The sequence below is a fragment of the Anomalospiza imberbis genome, chromosome 13, assembly GCF_031753505.1.
Source record: "Anomalospiza imberbis isolate Cuckoo-Finch-1a 21T00152 chromosome 13, ASM3175350v1, whole genome shotgun sequence".
NCBI classification, from domain to species: domain Eukaryota; kingdom Metazoa; phylum Chordata; class Aves; order Passeriformes; family Viduidae; genus Anomalospiza; species Anomalospiza imberbis.
In genome coordinates, this window is record NC_089693.1 from 17176139 (window position 1) to 17196525 (window position 20387).

General features: G+C 52.1%; 1 protein-coding gene across 1 annotated transcript; it reads left to right on the top strand.

Moving 5' to 3' along the window:
• Positions 1 to 24: 24 nt before the first annotated feature.
• On the top strand, positions 25 to 19561 carry DUOX2 (dual oxidase 2). Its single transcript, XM_068204245.1, is given in 35 exon segments — positions 25 to 1247; positions 1249 to 1348; positions 1351 to 1428; positions 2134 to 2217; positions 3682 to 3846; positions 4483 to 4670; positions 5734 to 5935; positions 6460 to 6626; positions 6711 to 6771; positions 6893 to 6989; positions 7198 to 7285; positions 7638 to 7740; positions 7913 to 8076; positions 8507 to 8673; positions 8833 to 8951; positions 9704 to 9841; positions 10066 to 10179; positions 10787 to 10989; positions 11184 to 11369; positions 11789 to 12014; positions 12616 to 12709; positions 12913 to 13088; positions 13320 to 13389; positions 13834 to 13929; positions 14669 to 14847; positions 15673 to 15903; positions 16121 to 16220; positions 16338 to 16387; positions 16518 to 16645; positions 16855 to 17008; positions 17135 to 17367; positions 17521 to 17679; positions 17875 to 18030; positions 18140 to 18268; positions 18695 to 19561. Coding segments are annotated over 35 exon segments (4761 nt in total). The 5' UTR covers positions 25 to 1214; the 3' UTR covers positions 18818 to 19561.
• The last annotated feature ends 826 nt before the right edge of the window (positions 19562 to 20387 follow it).

Consider the following 20387-nt stretch of genomic DNA (forward strand, 5'->3'; position numbering starts at 1 on the left):
CGCTCAGCACAGGGCTGTGGGGTGGAAAGGATGGAAGAGCTGTTGTGATGGTCAAGGAGTGTGGAAATGTCACTTCTTGAGACATATATTTTCTTATTTTCTAACGCAAAAACCCAAAAGTACAGGAATCTCTGGCAGAAGGACTGACCACAGATTACATGCTTTGCTCACAGCCTGGTGATGGGTGTTTAAATTGATGAATGTAATTAATGTGAGTGCAAATGATAATATTTAAGTCTCAGACCACTTGGTTTTCCAAGCAGACAATTCAACATGAACTCATGTTTTGCAGTTTGCACCACTGGGAGTTATAGGTGAAAAATCCCCACTGCAATTCTCAGTAAATCAAATACAAAACCTACAGAGCTGCTGGTAATGTGTAAGCCTTTCCAAAACCAGATTTTATTTAAATTTTAATTAAAATAATGAAAAAAAAAATTAAAAACATCAATTTGGATGTAACAGAGTGGTGTAGGAAAAGCTGAAACCTGTGTGTTGCTGCATCTCTTGGCAGCACAGCTCTTCTGAAATAGTGCTGCTCTTTGGATACACACTGAAGCAGGGACAAAGAGCCATATTTAGTGGAAAACCTTGTCTTGGAGTTAAAGTCAGGTTCGGCATTTCTGTGCATGGAAAGCCAGCGGCAGGTGGAATTGTCACATTTGTTACTCTAAATCACTTCACAATCCAGAACTGGGAATCCCTCTCTTCTGCTAGGTGTTGCCTAGGATTTTAAATGTTCAGCTCCCAGTGGTGAAATCTGCTCTGGATCCAGGGTTTTTGTGGAAAGGGAGATGGTAAAGCATCATGAGAAAGGCTGGTCAGGAGGGATGGCCTCTGATCAGGTTAGCTCAGAGGGGATCAAGTTGTCCTGCCTGCAGTACTTACACACTTTGGGATGTCTGACTGTGTGCTAAGCTTTTCCATCATGTCCACAGCAGGATTTGTTTGGATGGGTCAATGCAGGGAAAATTTCCAGCTGAAATGTGCTTGTTTCTGTCAAGAAGGGCTTTCTGTAATGGAGCAGACACAACAAGATGATGAGCTGTGAGTCTGTAACTGGGATACCCCAAGGCAGGGCTACTGGTCCTGCTCCAGCAGAAAGGTGTTCTCAGGTCAGCTGACACATCCCAACAGAACCTTTCCAAGATAATGGGATCTCACATGACTCCTGCGAACTTCCCAGAGCCCAAATTAGCAGGCACTGCCGATGGATGATGGCAGCCGTGAGGTTTTACCCAGTAGCAGAAACCACAAAAAGGAGCTGAGGTTTGGTCTTTCCATGTTTCCAGCCTCCAGGAACAGCCCACCTCCAGCTCCCTCCCTCTCCTCTCCATTTGCAGGTTGCTGCTTCCCAGTGGCTGATGCAACCTGCGGCAACTATGCTGAGTTTGGTTGTGGTTCTGGTGGGAACATGGACCTTGGGAAGTAAGTGTGGTTTTGGGGAAGGGAACCCAAGGGGAGATCCTGGGTAGTTAATGCCCCTCAGGGGAATTTCATCTGACCCACAGGACATCATATCAGAGCACCCTGTTCTTGTGAAAGTGTCTCTGCCCACAGCAGGGTGAATGGGACCAGATGGTGTTTATGGTCCCTTCCAACACAAATTCTATGATTCTATGATGCAGTTTGTGAGGAGATAAGAAAAAATTGGAGCAAAGTGCAGGTTGAGAGACTGCCCTATGGCAGCTGAGTACACAGTTTGTTAGCTGGAACTGGGAGTCTTTGCTAGTATTAGCAAAATAAAAAGTAATAAAAATTAACATGAAGCACGTGAGGCTGATGCTGATGCAGAAGCACCAAGTATTTCCTTGACTCATATGGACATTGTAGGAGTCAGAAGTAAGGAGAGGTTTCTGATCCATTGAGAGAGAAGGAGAAAAGGAATGTCTTTTGGGATTAGCTTGGTGGTGGCCACAAATTGATCTGGGGACATCAGGATCACAAGCATGAGTTTCTAATTTTAGCGATTGTCCCTCAAAAGGAGTGCAAAACTTCTCTGAAAACCTGCATAATTGGGAAGTTTCAGAAAGTATATAGGAACAAATTACAACATAAATACAATTCTCTAGTGGTGATGCTTGCTTCATGCTTTTTTCTTGCTGCTCATGAAGTGGGTCTTGTCTCTTCCAGGAGCCCAGGAGAGCATCTCCTGGGAGGTGCAGCGCTATGATGGCTGGTACAACAACCTGCTGCACCACAGCCATGGTTCCGTGGGTGAGTGCCAGGGATAGGAATGGTGGGATGGGGCAAGGTGAGCTGCCCCTTGGGCATCTGGCTTGCTTTGTGGCTGAGACAGAAACCTTTCTGACCTGAACCCAAACCAGGCAGGTCAGCAGACAGTGCCACCTCCCATAGCCCTCAATGGTCCCTAGATGCATCTGAGAGCCCTGTTAGAGCAGTATGGAGGAGGCAGACAGCCCATGTCTGAGCATTGCTACATTTTGCTGATGCCCAGGCACCATCTGCAGGTCATGCTGATGTTGGATCAGTCCCAGAGCAAACCTATGCCTTTGTGAGATATCTCAGAATAGATTCAGTTCTTTTCAGCCAGTGTTTCTGTGATGGTCAGAATCCCAGAGCTCCAAAAAAAAAATCATCTTTAGCCAAAATCACATGCAGTTCAACAAGGTTCAACACAAGGCAGAAGAATTCATGGTCCAGGCATGCTGAACCTTTTGATTTTCTGCCCTACAGAGAGGTGATACCATGTACTGGTCAGTACTGGGAGAGGCATTTGGGATTTCCCTGTGCCATTGGCAAACTGTTTCCTCATGCCTACAGCCAGCCCATGGGCTCAACTCTAGATGTCCCTGAGCCAGGGACCAGGACAGATCAGGCAGGATCTTATCTAAAACATTGGAAATTCTGAATCCTCATTACTGGCAGGTTGGTCACTGCTCTGGTGACACACTGGCACAAGATGCAGTGGCAGTTGCACAGCTTCGAGTCCAAAGGGCTCTCCCACATGACGTGTGTGTCACCAGCCTGTAACCAGTAACACCAAAGCCTGACAGGAAAAACCAGCCCTGACAGACCAGGTCTTCTTCTTCTAGAATAGAGAGATCAGACCTTAACTTTTGGAAACCAACATATGGTAACTAAGCCACAAAGTAAGGCAGGAATTCAGGATTTCCCCCAGTTCTGGGGAGCTCCTGTAAATGGAGCCAACCACACTGGTGACAAGGCTTTCAAAATCAGTGAGAAATGACCTCCTGCTTCTGGGCTTTTCACTTTTGAGAACAGAAGTGCATGCAAAATCAGGGTGTTTCTCTCTCATCTTCACACTTACCTCCCTGGCTGTTCCCTCTCCTATTCCCTATGGTGCTGGAAAACACCACACTTCTGTAGGATTACACAGTCAACACAACAGCTCAACACTGCTCCAGTTACCCACTGGAGCAACACCCCAGACCTCCAGGAGGCAGCAGGGATGCACACGGACAAGAGAAGGACAACTGGAAGAGAGGAGGATCCCTCCTGGTTTTAAGAGTACTGATTCCAGTGTTGCAAGAAGTTTTGGGTGATGCCACCAAAAAACACTTGCATGCTCTTGGCCACTCTGAGAACCCATGCTATCCTCTCGCTGTATTCTGGGACCTGAACACACATCCACATATCCCGCTATGGCTGTGTCTCTTGGGTAGCACAGAGCCCATTCCATGTTTTTTGGTGCTGCAGGAGCCAGGCTGCTGCATCTTCTGCCAGCCAACTATGCAGACGGCGTCTACCAGGCGCTGCAGGAGCCCCGCGTGCCCAACGCTCGCCAGCTGAGCAACGCGGTGGCACGGGGACCCTCGGGGCTGCCCTCCCGCAGGAACACAACTGTGCTGGCTGTCTTCTTTGGTAAGACCCGGGGACCTACACTGACTGCAAAAATGGTGGTTTGGGTGGAAAAATGTTGTTTTCTCGCACACCTAAGGCCATGCATTGGAGCACTCCTCACCCAGCCCTGCGCAGCAGACTCACATGTGGATATCAGACCCACAAAGCCTTGGGTACAAGTTGACCACAGCACTGTCTGGCTAGGAGAGTTCGTGTGGATTTTTGGTGACCTTTGCCAGTTGACCCAAGTGCTGATATTTGTCAGTTGGGAACTTCCTCATTTCTTTTAGCAGTGGAGTTGCCCCACGGCAAAAACACCGGACAGATCCGGTAGAGCCGTGCTGGGCTAAACTGCTGCAAGTTGGAGCAGTTTTTTCAGTCTCCCAGGAGCTCAGTGGGGTCTTAGGTCTCCAGTCCTGGATATGTCTGTCTCTGGGAAATCATAGAATCCCAGAACGTTTGGGATGGAAGGGATCTCAATGGTCATCTTGTTGCAGTAGGCCAGATTTCTTCCCAAGCCCTGTTCAACCTGGCCTGGGTCACCCTTGCTGCTTATGGTGGTCCCCTCAGCCTACCCACAGCTGCCCTCCCTGGTGTCCTGCTCCAGGTGCTGGCAGCAGTCCTGGCAGCTGCTGACCATGCTTCGGTGTCTGTCAGGTTTCCATGTGCTCTTGGACATCCTGGAGACAGAGAAACCTGGATGCCCTGCTGAGTTCCTCAACATCCACATCCCCTCTGGAGACCCTGTGTTTGACCCTGCTGGCACTGGAGATGTGGTCCTGCCCTTCCAGCGCATCCACTGGGCAGCAGGGACGGGGCAGAGCCCCAACAAGCCCCGGGAACAGGTAGGTGTGGTTTCCTCTGTTCTTTGCCTTTCATCTAAATTCTCCGTCACCCACCATCAGGGTCTGTAGCAGCCAAGATAATTTGCAAAAATAAAATGAGAGCACTACTACATCCCTAAAAATACACATCTCTCAAGTGTTTGAACCAAACAAGTGTTTGAACCACCTCTCAAGTGTTTGAAATGAACCCAAAGTCAACTTCCAGGTTTCACACTGAGCGACACTAGTGATTGCCCAGGGTCAAAGCATTTCCTGAACAAAGAAAAGGTAATTAGATCAGTTAATTATTGCACATTGTTTCAGGCACCAAGTCCTCTCTTTAATAATGTATCACAAAGCTGAGTTGGCATTGCCACAAAGTTCTGGTGCTTCCCTGAATTTCAGTTATTTTGGAAAATAAATCCAGGTTTTCCCCCAGTTTCTCTGGATTTTGCTGTTCTGCCTGTGTTCCCCAGATTTCTTTCATGCTGGAGATCTTCCCAGCCAAAATCACCAAAGTGAAATACCTCCCTGAACATTTGACATGACAAACCCTGAAGAGACCAGTTTAGCAAGTCATGTTTTTATCAACATTTAAAAGCTTAACAATTTGGAAACTCCAGCACCTTTTCAGAATAAAAAGTCTATTTCCATGCAAACATTTGGCAGGGGAGATACTCAACATGCTTACAGGACAGTGGGACTTCCTGCTGTGAGATCAGAGGGGAAAGCTCTGGTGTTCCCAGTTTCCCCAGAGATGGCTTTAGTCCCCTTCCAGCCTACACAGGGACTCACAGATGTCTGCTTCTGGGTGTAGTCAAAATAACTGGGGAAAAAACAATCCCAAATGTACTTTTGAAAAGCCTGTACCTGGTCTTTTCCTCTACCTGGCACTAATTCCTGAAGTCTGCACAGAGATTTTCTGTGTATTTATTTGCTTCCTGAGAGCTCTTGTTAAAATAGGGTTAAAACAGACTGCTTTGCAAGAGTAAAAGAGGCAGACTGGGGCTTTCCAGACCTCTTTTTACACCTTCCCAGTGAAATCCTGGCACCTGTAAATGCCTCTTCCCTGTGCCTCCCCTAGACCAACGAGATGACAAGCTGGCTGGATGGTAGCTCCATCTACGGTCCCTCACACTCCTGGAGCGATGCCCTGAGGAGCTTCCTGGGGGGACAGCTGGCATCAGGGCCCAACAGGAGCCTCCCAAGGCAGACAGACGGGAGGGTTCCCATGTGGAAGGCACTGGATCCGTCCACGGGACAGGGCGGTCCCCAAGGGATCTATGGTAATGGTGGCATTCCAATAGTTTTTCATCCCTCACTGGGAGCAGGGGGTCCCTGGAGCTGAGCCCAGAGCAGATCCCAGGAAAGGGAAAAGGGCAGAAGATGCAGGGAGGCAGGATATATGGGTCAGGAGGGCTGTGGGAGAACAGGCAGTTTCCCAAGGGGGCGGAAGATTTGAGCCCCAGCAAAGACATCCCAGCAAGGACACACCACAAACTCCAGAGGCCACATGCCCAGGCAGCAATGTCAGACACCAGCTCTGATTCCAGCTGAACTCCTCTGGGGAAAAGGGCTGCTGCTGACACAAACCCCAGCTTGCTTTGAATTCCTCACCTGCCCAATGTGCTGGGGGCCTAGTACAGCTTCTCACTGTCCCAGGTTGCTGCTCTGCCTGGGGAGGAAGGAAGGGCGAGGGGACAAGGGGACACTGGGCTGGATCCACAGGGCTGGGTGTGCTCCTCCAGCCATGGGCAAAGCTAGACCCAGTGGCAACATCCCCCACTGATGGTCATGGTGGCTCTTGCAGACCTGGGGAGTGCCTGGGGGAATGAGAACCCCTTCCTGCAGGCTGAGAGCATCGCCTGGTTTCGCTACCACAACCATCTGGCCACAGCACTGGCCCGGAAGCATCCTGCCTGGTCCGATGAGGATCTCTTCCAGCACGCTCGCAAGAGGGTCATTGCCACTTTCCAGGTGAGGGATGGGACGCCCCAGCTCTGCTGGGACCCCCAAGATCTTGCATGGTTCTAGCCCTGACCCAGCTTCCCTGTTCCCTAGAGCATTGTTCTGTATGAGTGGCTGCCGACCCTGCTGGGCACACAGGTCCCGGAGTACCAAGGTGAGGGGTAGGCAGGCAATGGAGTGTTGGAAGCAGGGGGAGGGGGACTAGGGAAGCTGGTGGGTGGGGAGGAAGAGGGAACTTGGCCCCTTTTCTCTCCAGCCTGGCTACTTCCCCACAGGTTACCAGCAGCACCTGGACCCCAGCCTCTCTCCTGAATTCGTGGCAGCTGCAGGGCTATTCCTGGCCACCATGGTGCCTCCAGGTGTTTACAAGAGGTAGGAGCAGCCTGGCAGGACTATGGGACTGCAGTGCCTGTGTGAGGGGAGGGGATGCCCAAGCTGGGTTGATGACTGGGAATGGTCTTTGCTGGGATCGTGTCTGTCCCTTGTCCATGTCCTGCCCTCAGCAGAGACAGCCAAGCCCTGACAGCTCCAGGCAGCCCTGGCCCAGGGCTGTGGGCTCAATCCTTCTCTGTTGTTCCAGAGACACCAGGTGCCGGTTCCAGAATGTGTCTGTCTCCAGTGGCTCGTTCCCAGCAGTGCGGCTCTGCAACAGCTACTGGAGCAGAAAGGTACAGGGGAAGGAGCATGGGGGTCCTGAGGATGTGGCAGGCTGGCTAGGGGGCTTCATCCCTTGCTCTGTGTTATGGGGTACTCCACAGGGGTCTGCAAGGGAAATTGGGTGCAGAGCATGACAGCCAGACAAGGGGTGAGAGATCCTCCCCATCCAGCATCCCCAGCCTTCAGCTGTGTCAGGCTCAGACCTCGAGGCTGACCTGATGTGGAGAAAATGAGCCTGGAAGAGGTCCCCGATTCCCCTACGCCATGAGCCTGCACCCCTGGGGGCACCAGTTCAGGGTTGTGGGGCTACTTTCTGTCCTCCCTTGTGCAAGAGGAATCACTTGCTCTTCCCACGTCTCTCAGAGCCCTGGGCTGCAGCAGGCAGAAGATGTGGACAGCCTCCTGCTGGGGATGAGCTCACAGATAGCAGAGCGGGAGGACAACATTATGGTGGAAGATCTCCAAGGTCTGAATTGCAGCTGTGCCTTGCTGGGAGACCCCCACTCCTGAGGCTGTGCTGGGGGCAAGCTGGGGAGGCAGGTCCCATTGCCTCCTTCATCAGCACCCAACCACACACTTCAGCCTCTTTAATGGAGGTGCAGAGAGCTACGGGACACATTAAGCATGTCCACCCACAGATTACTGGTATGGGCCCCTGAAGTACTCCCGCACTGACTACGTGGCCAGCTGGATTCAGCGTGGGCGAGACTTTGGCCTGCCAACCTATAACCAAATCCGGCAGCGTTTTGGGTTGAAACCTCTCCAAAACTGGTCAAACCTTGCCCCACACCTGGAGCCACAGGTAACAGGGAATTGGTCTGGGCAAGGAATATCTGTGGGCCAAAGGATGATGGGACATTCCAGGCAGGAACTGAATTCTGCAGCATCATAGAAAGAGGGAGATCAGTGCATGTCCTGCCCTGGCTGACTTTCATGCCTGCAGGGGGGTAACTGTGTAATTACATGACATAAATAAACCATCCTGCCCCAGTGCTACACTCCCGTGCCACCAGGCACTCTGCTCCTCCAAGAGCTGAGATGCCCTGGGAGTGATGCTCAGTTGCTCAAGTTCACGCCATGAGCTCGAGGCTGTGTGAGGCTCAGCATCCTCCCAGTCCATACATACGTGTGATGCCTGGGAAATGCACATTCCTTACACCTCCTAAGGTTTGCCAACACTTTCTGATGCCCTGGCAGAATGCTCACAGATGTGTGTTGGGGTTTCTCACCAGGTCCTGCAGAAGGTCGCTGCCCTGTATGGCAACAACATGGCTGGGCTGGAGCTGCTCCCTGGAGGCCTGCTGGAGGCTGATGGCTCCCTCTTTTCTACCATCATCCTGGAACAGTTTCTGCGCCTGCGTGATGGCGACAGGTTTTGGTTCGAAAACACCAAGAACGGGTAATGGACTTGTTCCTATCTGGCAGCTGCTCTGCAAACCCCAGTAATGCATGAAAACTGGGGCTGGAGGAAAAAGCATCCTCCATCTTCCTCAGTTCCCTCCTATTGCTGATCAGTGACACCTGGGGCAAACACTTGTCTCCACGTCCTTTTCCTCAGGCTGTTCACAGAGGAGGAAATCAGGGAGATCCGTAACACCACCTTTCACAGCGTCCTGACTTCCGTCACCTATGCCAAATCCACAGACCTCCAGCCCCACGTGTTCATTTGGAGAGAGGGTGAGTGCACCCTGCAGTGGGAGGGCACAGGGAGGGAATGGCTCCAGCAAGGCAGCAAGGAAAACAGAGCCATCCCAGTGACACAGCTGGTGACTAAATTACACAGGGAACACATCAGGTTTGGAGTTTCTCAAGCCTCAAGCCTGCTATGACCCCAAACCAGCAAAATGCAAGGGTTGCTTGTGAGCAAGACGTTGATGCATGATGCAGATGTTGAAACAGGCCTGTAGTGTGGGCATGATCCCAAGGGGAAAATGCATATTACTGTTTGGCAAAATGCCTTTTCCTCTTGGAATCTTGCCACACTCTTCCCATTTACTGTAAGCATTTCATTTGGGCAACATTCCAGACCTTGCAAGGTGCTTTTGTTCCCTTGGTGTGTGTTCCTTTTAATCACACCAGGACGACTTCCTGGATTTGCAGCATCCAGATGAGTGGAGGCTCTGAACCCTAGATTCCTATGGCCCAGGGTGCCTCTTGGTCAGCCCACCCCGACAGGAGAGATGGTGGTGCTGAACCTCCAGAGCACTTGAGTCCAGTTCTGTGCTTGGTTTGCTGTGGCGGGCAAAAGTTGAGCCCAAACCCAAAGGCTGTCTCCAAGATCTGGAGTTTAAATCAAGCACCCCAATTCTGCAGTGCTGGGTCACTCATCCATGAACCCCATCAACATTTTAATGCAGAGGTTCCTGGGGGTGATGCAGGTGAGCTGGGTACAAGGTCAATGACACTCACAGCCTGTTTCCCCCTTGCAGGGGACCCATGCCCCCAGCCCCAGCAGCTGACAGCTCAACACCTGGCCAACTGCACGCCCATGATGGTGCTGGACTACTTTTCAGGCAGTGGCGCAGGCTTCGGGATCATCATTGTTGTCCTCTGCTGTCTGCCCCTGGGTTTGTCATTCTGTTTCCTCTTCCTGTCGCTCTCCTCCTCTTCCACCTCTCCACCAGAGAAAGGGGCTGAGTGCCCATGGACGAAGCACCTCCCCACTGGAGCTGCTGAGTCCCAGCCTCTGCTGAGGTGCTTGAGCTGGCAGGGTCCTTGGGCACCAGGAGGGAGCCAAAAGGGGAAAGGAGTTCTGTGATCTCTCATGCCTCCTTCTCCCATGTGTCCCCAGTGACTCTGTTTGTTGCCTGGGTTGTTGCCGCTTTCCGCAAGAGAGATTTCAAGAAGTTGCAGAGGAAGCAGGGCACCAGTGTGCGCAGGGAGGTGTCCGGAGAGGCCATACACGGTGAGGTGGCACTGTCATCCCTGCGATGGCATCTGGTGGTGCTGCTGCAGTCAGGGCACACACTGAGGCAGGGCTGGGCCTAGGGCTTATACCCAGATGGGATGTAAGGAGGAATTGTTTCCCCAGGAGCATAGTCAAGAAGTGGAACAGAGAGCACAGAGAACTTGGTAGCCCATCCTATCCAAGACCTGACCAGATACAGCATTGAGCAGACTGATCTGTGGCTGGTCCTACTTTGGGCAGGAGGTTGGGCAAGATACCCTTCCAACCTGAGTCCCTTCCAACCTGAGTCATCCTACGCCCCTCTAATTCCAATCCTCCCCAGATCACACCTTGCCTGAAGGAAACCTGTGTAGAGCAATTGCACCAGTAGCTCCAGGACGGGGACAGTATCTCCTTGCTCTGCACACTGGAAAAATCCTGCCTCCCTGCTCCATAGTCTGTACTTCCTCTGTGTCCATGTGCTTGAGCTCTGCAGTTAGGAGATTGTCATTATTCCTTTAAGATATTCCTGGTCATGAAATCACTCCCAAACTGCCTCTCGGTGAAGGAGGTTCTGAGACAAGTAGGAACCTTTCCAGCTGAGTCCTGTGCTCTCTCCCACCAGCCATGGAGTGGCATGGGCCCAAGACAGACAACTGTCCTGTCTACATTCAGCTCCAAGCTGACAAAGTGCTCAAAGTGCTGGATAGCAGAGGGTCTGTGCTCCGGAGCATCAACCTGAAAGCCCACCAAAGAGTGGAGGTGATCCTCTCCAACAACAAAGGGAACAAAGCTCTGCTCCTGAAGAGCCCCAAGGAGTACGACCTGGTAAGTACCATGGTGCCTGCGTTATGACACCTTCCCCTGGACCCTCCACAGTCTTCTGCACCACTCAGCTGGGGGCACTGGGAGCAGTGTGAGGCCTTGAAAGGAGGTTGTGGCCACCTGAGAACCACCAGGCCCAGCAAATACCATGGAGCTGAGCCTCTGGTGATCACAGCCAGTCTCTGGGTCCTTTGCAGGTGCTGCTCTTCAATGGGGAGGCCGAGAGGAGCATCTTTCTTGGGAAGCTAGGAGACTACTTGAAGGAGAGCAGATTTGACCTGCATCTGTCTGAGATGAAGGAGCAGAGCCTGATGAAACGGGCAGTCACCCAGGAGCAGAGAAAACAAATTCTAGAGACTTTCTTCAGGCACCTGTTTGCTCAGGTGTGTAGAGGTGTAGCAAGCCCTGATGTGTGGGGGAAGGTATTTCTGTATTGATTAAGCAATGAACAATGGGGCTGGTGCTTTCTGGAAGAGCTGGTAAGTCACACACAAGGAAGCTGCCAATACTTCCAGCTGCCAATTTTCCTTTGCAGAAGACAAAGGGAGATCTCTTGCAGTGATACAAGTGTCTAAAGTGGCAAAGAGAGTATTGGGTGATGTAACAGGTCTCCAGGGTGGTCAATCACATGGAGTGTGAGAAGTCACATTGTGTAGGAGGGACGCGGGACTTTCTCCATGGTATCTGCCATGAATTTTGTGCCAGGGAGGCACCAGTCTTCATGCAATAGGTCAGAAAGGAAACACCAGCCTTCTGCTCTGCCATCACTCACAGCGTTTCTTTTGTGGGACATAACCTGCAGGTGCTGGAAATCGACAGATCCGATGCCGGGGAGCTCAGCTTTGAATCTTCACAGAAGGCAAAGGAGTCTCTTACCTGTGAGCTGAGCAGGGCTGAGTTTGCTGAAGCCCTGGGGCTCAAAGAGCACTCCATGTTCGTGGAGTCCATGTTCTCCCTGGCTGACAAAGATGGCAATGGCTACATCTCCTTTCGGGAGTTCCTGGACATCTTGGTGGTCTTCATGAAAGGTGGGAGCTGGAGCTGGTTAACGCCTCCATCTTCTGCCCTTGGACCTGTTTCTAGGCTCTATCAGAGTGGAGGACAAGATTCACCCAGCAGGTCAACCTGTAGACACTGCTACAGATTAAAATTTCCTTCACTCGGGACAGCTTCAGCTTGGGTTATGGGGCATGACAACGTAATTGCATTTTCTGGAAGATGGTTCACGAGGGGAGCTGTCTTCCACCACCACAGACATGTCAGCCCTTTCTCCTGAAGGGACTGTGCATCCTGTACCTGGGAGATCATAGCAACTGTGTCTGATATCTGATTCTCCCTAAATGACTCCTGAATGGTGGATTCATAGGTGGAGGTGTTAAATGCCAGATTCAATCAAAACAACTCCCAGAAAAATCATTGCTCTGCAAAAGCACATTTTGATTTTGAAAAATAATGCACAAGAAAGAATGTGTGTCTACCCAATATTTCACCTTGCACTTGAGAAAGTCAAGTGGAAGGATGAGGCTTCACTGCTGCAGGCTCCAGACTCTCAAAAAACCCCATATGAAATCATCTTTGTTGATGAAAATATGATCTTGTTCTTACTGTTCCTTTTCCTCTCCCCACCAGGGTCTCCAGAGGAGAAGTCCAAGGTGATGTTCAGGATGTATGACATTGATGAGAATGGGTTCCTTTCCAAGGAGGAGTTTCTGAGGATGCTCAGGTACTCTCCCTCCTCTCTCCTAATGTTTTCACAATGTTAATAGACATGTCTTCAGAAGCTGCTCCCAGTTTCTGTGCTTCTGTGCACCATGGACTCCACACTTGCAACCAAGAGCCCATTTCTCCCATGAAACTGGTCTGGGACTCTGCTCTGTGTTATGTGAGGGACTCAGCTGCTGGTCCCATCTCACCTCCTTGCTCCAGGTCCTTCATTGAGATCTCCAACAACTGCCTATCAAGAGAACAGGCAGAGCAGGTGACCGAGTCCATGTTCCGGGCCTCAGGGTTTCAGGACAGGGATGAGCTGACATGGGAGAATTTCCATTACATGCTGCGGGACCACGACAGCGAGCTCCGGCTCACCCAGCTCTGCGTCAAAGGTCAGTGGGCATGAGCACTGGGATGCTCCAGGTCCTGCAAAGCTGGAGGCAATGGGCAGCACCCAATATGGAGTTCTCAAATCCTGGCCCAACAGTCTCCCCGCCTCAACTGCATGTTGCTTCATGTGTGACATGTTTGGGTCAGTTCAGAGCTTTTCCCTGCTCACAGGAGATTCCTAAACTTTGTCTTGCACCTTCTGAATGGCTGTTTGTCCTTCTGTCTCCTCAAAGGTATCCCTGAGGTCTCCAAGCAAAATCTGCACAACTGTGTCTCCTTCATAAAAAAGAGCGAGCCAAAAGGGTAAGCTCCCTTCCTTAGTATCACTGTTGCTATTCCATCTCTTGCTGCCCTGGCTCAATCTATCCTCCACCCCAAGCTTTCCAACAAATGCTCCCACCAGATGTTGGAACTCCCAGCACTGGGGAATGGATGGGAAGTGCATGCTGGGTGCTGCAGTGGGGCTGCTGTCCTCCTCCCAGGCACAGCCAGAAGGGAGGAATTGCCTCCTGCCCCCTGTTGCATCCTCTGTGTGGAGATGGGAGTCCTGCATTGCTCTTCTGATGGAGGGGTTATCTTGGAGTGAATCCAGACCATGTGCAATTGGAGTTAATGCAGGCAGGCTTGCAGAAAGAGTTGGACACGTTCCCAGCTGAGCCTGAGATGGGAAGTGGAGAAAAGGGGAAAATTTTGGCAAGCACTTCTAGCAAATAGAACTATGGGCTAGACATAGCTCTATTTCCACAGAATCATCTCGGAGGAGAAGAAAGACCTAAATCTGGACACTGTGAGTCACTACATGGAGCGAAAAGGTCAAGAACTGAGGAAGAGACCAGGAAGAAAGTGAGTCCCCTTGCTGTCTGTGCCTCTGGGGCTCAGGCTTATCCTGTTTGCTGTTTCTCACATCTGCATGTCAGACTGGGTAGCCCTCCAGCCAAATGGCACTGCTCCCAGGAGGCACTCATTGGCCAAGGAGCGACAGAAAGAATCCCATCTTGGCAGGACAGTGCCATAGCTGGATGTGGGTCATGTGCCTCTACAAAAAAAACCTCCAAACAAATGAAGTGGCTAACTCCTGAGGTTGGCATAGTGGCTTTTAGAGAGGAGTCTTGTCTGACAGTTCCTGCCTGTGCTCCTCTGCTTCTTGGGCTGCTGCTGGTTCACCTGGGAAGCCAACAAGAGCTGCAGTAGAGAATTTGGTCCTCCCTGCTGTGGCAGCAGCAAGTATTTCTTCAAGGAAAGTTCAGCTGCTGTTATTGATGGCCAGAATATCTTGGTTTGCCTTAATTGTACCAATTAAGGAAATTCCCCTTTTGTGGATAATTTTTGGATGGTTGAATATTTCTATGAAATTTTCTTTTACAGATCTCATATACAGTTTCATTTGTGAGTCACTGCCCCCATGATTGCTACCAGCTTTTGAAGGCATTGTAGAGCAGGCTGACCCGAGATCACCCTCTGATGCTGTGCTCTGCAGTCACCCCTGTCACTGATGTGCAGGGGTATTTTGAGTGGAAACCCAAACCTGAGCCCTGAGCCCAGGGAAACCTCATGGTGACACCAGCACTCCTGTATTTGCCAGGGCGAACCAGTACCAGCTGAATCTGTACACAGAAGCACAACGGAAGAAGTACGAGAGGAACAGAGTCCAGCAGAAGATCCAGGAGTTCAAGCGCTTTGTTGAGAATTACCGGCGCCATATCGTCTGCGTCATCCTCTTCTCCGCCATCACCACCGGCGTCTTTGCTGAGAGAGCCTACTGTGAGTGCCCACCCTGCCCTGCTGCGGGGGCGTGGGCTTCGTGCCTCAACGCTGGTGGTTGCCGGGGGCATGATGGGACTTGCCTGACACAATTTTGGGCAACAGTGTCAGTCCTCCCCTGGACTGAGGGTGCCAAAGGAATCTCTGGAAGGGTCCGGTCCAATACCCTCCTCAGAGAAAACCCTTTTCCAAAGCTGAATGAGGCTGCTGAAGGCCTTGTCTACAGAAGTTGTGAAGAGTTCCAAGGCTGGTGATTCCACCGCCTTGCTGGGCCTGTGCTGGTTTTGACCGTCCTCCCTGTGAAGAATTTCAAGAATTCAAACCTGAGTTTTCTACAGTGAAACTCATGCTCTTGCCTCACATCCTTCCACTGTGCATCCCTGAGAAAGACTTGCTCTGTGTGCCCATGAGATGGCTGCAGACAGCCAGCTTCCCTAACCCATCTCCTCCAGCCTGAACAAGCCCATTTCCCTCAGCCTTTCCCTTATATAGACATAGCTCTATGATGTCCTCCAGCTCGCCCCCCCCCCAGCCTGGTGGTCTCCACTGGACTCATTCCAGTTTATGGACACCACTTATATTGGATTCCCCAACTGAAGCCACAGTCCCAAGGTGCAGATTCCCAGGTGGACATTCTCCTCCCTGGATCTCCAAGGACACCCTGTCATCCAGCAGTTCTGGGTCATTGTGCCCCTTTCCCCACACAAACCCATCCCTGGTGTCCTGGTTTTGGTGGAGTCACACAGGTGTCTGTCCCCTTGTTGCAGGAAGGGTGCTGGCCCTCAGTGCTGGGCACATGACACCCCCTCTGCTCTCTCTCCCCAGACTATGCCTTTGCATCCCCCAGCACTGGAATTGCACAGACCACCTTTGTGGGGATCATCATCTCCCGGGGATCAGCTGCCTCCATCTCCTTCATGTACTCCTACATCCTGCTTACCATGTGCCGCAACCTCATCACCATCCTGCGGGAGACCTTCCTCAATCACTTCATCCCCTTTGATGCCGCCGTCGACTTCCACCGCTGGATTGCCATGGCAGCCCTGATTTTCTCAGGTAGGTGAGCTGCTGGGGGATTGCTACCCACAAGCAGAAGATCAGCCTATCATGCTATGGCAGGACCAGCCAGAAGCTTAAAGACCTTGCAGAGATATGGATGCCTTGCACTACAGAAGAGGCGGAACCTCCAGGTCCCTGGGGATATCAGCGGAGTCTGACCCATCTCCATCCACATCAAGTGATGCTTCTTTCTCCGTGTTTTTGTCTCTTACAGTGCTCCACACTGCAGGTCATGTAGTGAACGTCTACATCTTCTCAGTCACACCTCTCAGTGTGCTGTCCTGCCTTTTCTCCACTGTCTTTACAAATGATGGGTAGGTGTAATTTGAAGCAGAGTCCAGACAGGGTGTCCTGGGCATGGATAGAAATGAAAATGGAAACCATTAGTTCATTCTGGTCACTCCGTGGTGCAATCTCTTGTCCTTCTCCAGGTCACAGCTCCCACAGAAGTATTACTGGTGGTTCTTCCAGACTATTCCAGGTGAGAACACCTAGCAGACAGACCTGCACATCTGTGTCCAGGATGGGCAGCCCTCTGCCCAGTCCAGTCAGAGCCCCTGTGGGGCTGCCCTGATCTCCCCCACAGGGCCTCTCAACTCTTCGTCTCACAGGCATGACAGGAGTGCTGCTGCTCGTGGTCCTTGCTGTGATGTACGTGTTTGCCACACGCCACTTCCGGCGCGTCAGCTTTCAGGGCTTTTGGATCACTCACCACCTCTACATGCTGCTGTACATCCTGGTAAAGGATTTGGGCTGGATGGGAGGGATGGTGCTGATGCACTACAAGCCTGTAGGTGAAATCAGTGCAACTATTGAGATGGAATAGCTTGGGATAGTCCCAAGGGAGATGGTAGCCCCAGTCCTGGCTACCCACTGCTGTTGAGCTGCCACCAAATCATCCCTGGGGTGATGACTTGCCTTGTCTAAAGGGTTCTGCTCCCTGTCCAGGTCATCATCCATGGCAGCTATGCACTGATCCAGCAGCCCCGTTTCTACATCTACTTCATCATCCCAGCTCTCATCTACAGTGCAGACAAGCTGTACAGCCTGAGAAGGAAGAAGGTGGAGATCAGTGTGGTGAAAGCCGAGCTCCTGCCCTCAGGTACCACAACATCCCTGGCCACACAGCACCAGGCTCCCTGCAAGAGCATCAGGGGCTGCAGCGATGCAGGAACATCAACTCCTCAACATCTCCAACTTAATGGAGCCCCCTCCCATCTCCCCACAGGTGTCACCCACTTGCAGTTCCAGCGGCCACAGGACTTTGACTACAAGTCTGGGCAGTGGGTGCGCATCGCCTGCGTGGGCCTGGGCACCACCGAGTACCACCCCTTCACACTGACCTCGGCCCCACACGACGACACGCTGAGCCTGCACATCCGCGCCGTTGGGCCCTGGACCACCCGTCTGCGGGAACTCTACTCGCCCAAGAACCTGGCCCTCCTTGGCACACTGCCCAAGGTGAGCCCTGCACAGGATGTCACCCATGGGGACATCTGAGCCCAAGAGCACCTTGGCAATGGGTTGAGCCAAGCGTGAGGCACTTCTCCAGCCCTGAGGGCTTTCAAGACCTAGGCAAGCAGAGACTTCTGCTAACAGCTGACTCCCTTCCAGCTCTACCTGGATGGGCCCTTTGGGGAGGGCCACCAGGAGTGGAACAAGTTTGAGGTGTCGGTGTTGGTGGGAGGAGGCATCGGGGTGACACCCTTCGCATCCATTCTCAAGGACCTGGTCTTCAAGTCATCCATAAACTCCAAGCTGCTGTGTAAGAAGGTAAGAGTGTCTGAAAGACAAGCCCCTCTGAGAGGTTGGACTCGGTCTCAGAGATCTTTTCCAACCTAATTTATTCGTGATTCTGAGATGCCTCCTACTGCTGCTGGTGTCGCTGGGGGTAAATTCCTCTGTGGAGTCCATAGACATTCATAAGGATGTTGGCCCCACTCTGGGCCTCATTCCAATGTGCTACAGATCTACTTCATCTGGGTGACGCGCACACAGAGGCAGTTTGAGTGGCTGACGGACATCATCCGGGAGGTGGAAGAATCAGACAAGAACAGCCTGGTCTCTGTGCACATCTACATCACACAGCTGGCTGAGAAGTTTGATCTGCGCACCACCATGCTGGTGAGCCTGGACATTCAAGGGGAAGGATGCCAGGCCATGCCATGCCAGGCTCTGCAGGGCCACGCCGGGCTGTGCTGGGCCATCTGACGTGCACCAATCTCTCTTTCAGTACATCTGTGAGCGGCACTTCCAGAAGGTGCTGAACAAGAGCCTGTTCACGGGACTGCGCTCCATCACCCACTTTGGGCGCCCTCCCTTCGTACCCTTTTTCAGCTCGCTGCAGGAGGTGCACCCTGAGGTCAGTGTCTGCCTGGGGACAGGAGGAGGTGCAACCACTGGCCATTGTGCAGGACTGGTCCCAGCCTGTCCCCCAGGTCTGGAGACCTCAGTGGCATCTGCACCAAGAACAGAGCAGAAGGGGAATGAATCCTGTTTTCCCTCAGGAGCCAGGCCAGCAGGAATCAGCAATGCCCCATACCAGCCAAACACCCCCTGCTATTGCCCGACCTTGGCTGCAACCACTGATCTGAGCTGAGGGTTCCCATTCTTCCTCCATGGCCCTGGCAGCTACATGGGAATGTGACAACCTCCCCAAAAGCCTGGGGGAGGCTGAGACAGACTGCTCAGCCAGCATCATGCCCAAAGCTATCAGAGAGCTAGGGAGGCTGGACTGTGGAGAGAACTGGTGCTGCAGTCTGACCCCTATGGCTCCCTCCTTCCCCAGGTGCAAAAGATCGGGGTGTTCAGCTGTGGCCCGCCCGGGATGACAAAGAGTGTGGAGCAGGCTTGCCGGCAGATGAACAAGAAGGACCAGACCTACTTTGCACATCACTATGAGAATTTCTGACCCTACCCCACACTGTTCCACCCTCTGGCTACAGCTGCATTTTTTCACCCCAGCACCTAGCAGCAATACTTCAGCAGCCATGGTCCCAGGCTCCCACCCAGCACCCTCCCCAGAGGAAAGTCATCCACGGCCAAGTGCAAGGATACTGAGACCCACACGGCAGAGACCGGTGTGCTAGTAAAGCCTTGACACCCCAGCACTGCCCTACATGGCCCCACTGTGAACCCCTGAACCCTGCTACCATCCAAACATCCCTGCAGCCCCATGCCCAGGGCCATGCTGGTATGTCCCCATCCAGAAAACCCACTGTTTGAGTTAAATCCAGCTCTGCCCCCTTAATCGCACAAGACAGAGCTTCTGCTCTGCTGGGGGACTTGGAGAATGTCTCTGACCAGCTTTGGGGAGCAGCTTGGTGCCTGCACAACCTGAATTCACAGCACTTTGTTCTAAGAGCCATGTGGTGAACAGATGGGGTGAGGAGCCAGCAAGCTCTCTGCTAACCCTCTTCTTGAAACAGCTCTCTTCACATACTCTTCAGTACCTGCTTGTTAACTCTCTGAGCCTTCCCTGGGTTTGCATAAGGCCTTAGTTGTGTTTGCATTGGCTTCTTCCAGCAGTGTCAGTCCTTCAATCAGGAATCAATTGTACTTGTTTAAGTAATGCCTGGCTTTGCATCACTGCTACTTTTGCAGGCTGTGGTTGAACTCAAATAAAGCTGATTGAAGTCTTAAAACACTTTCTTGCCTCCTGTAGTTGGGGACTTGTAATACTTGTGGCATAGTGCTGGCCTTGCTCCTGGCACAGAGCATTAACTCCAGCCCACTGGAAAATGGGCCAAGTTGGAGAGAGTTTCCCCTGCACTGCTGACATACATGGAGTCAGGGGTGGGGGATTACAGGCACAGCCCCACTGATTATGTCCACCAGACCTATTGCCCCAGCAATGTCCCTGCAGTGTCAGTGCCCCCAGCAAGACCTGATAAAGGAGCAGATCAGACAAGGAGCCCAACCAGGCTGAGCTGTGGGAATAACTCCAGCCCTTGGGATGCTAAACAGCCCCCTAAGACTACAGAGAGCAAGTATCCATTTCCCAGTAAGAACAATCTTGCAATGGCCACTGGTCTTCCAGCCATGCCAATGGGGATGCCCAGAGGACAGGAGTCGGGAAGGCCAGTGAATCCCCAGCCATGCCAACAGGGTTCCTCCCAGCATGGCAACATGCTGGGCACACATTTTGACCACTTCTTCTGGCTACAAAAAGTTCCCCTGGGTCATGTCTCATCCCTGTAAAATTCAGCATGGACTTGGGGCCTTCCAACTCTGCCAGGATTAACTTGGCCGCATCTGGAATAAACATGAGGTTTCATTTGTAAGTGGTTGAGTCGTTTGAGGTTTCACAGTCCTGCCAACACTGAGCTCAACCTGCACCCTGGCGAGGCTTAGGTCTGCACAGTCCCCTGTAAGCCCCTTCAACCCACCACCCCACACTTCAAGGGACACATCTGGAAGGTCTCAAGCAGCCAGAATTTATTGAGGAAAATTTAGTACCAAGGAAGGAACTGATCTCTCAG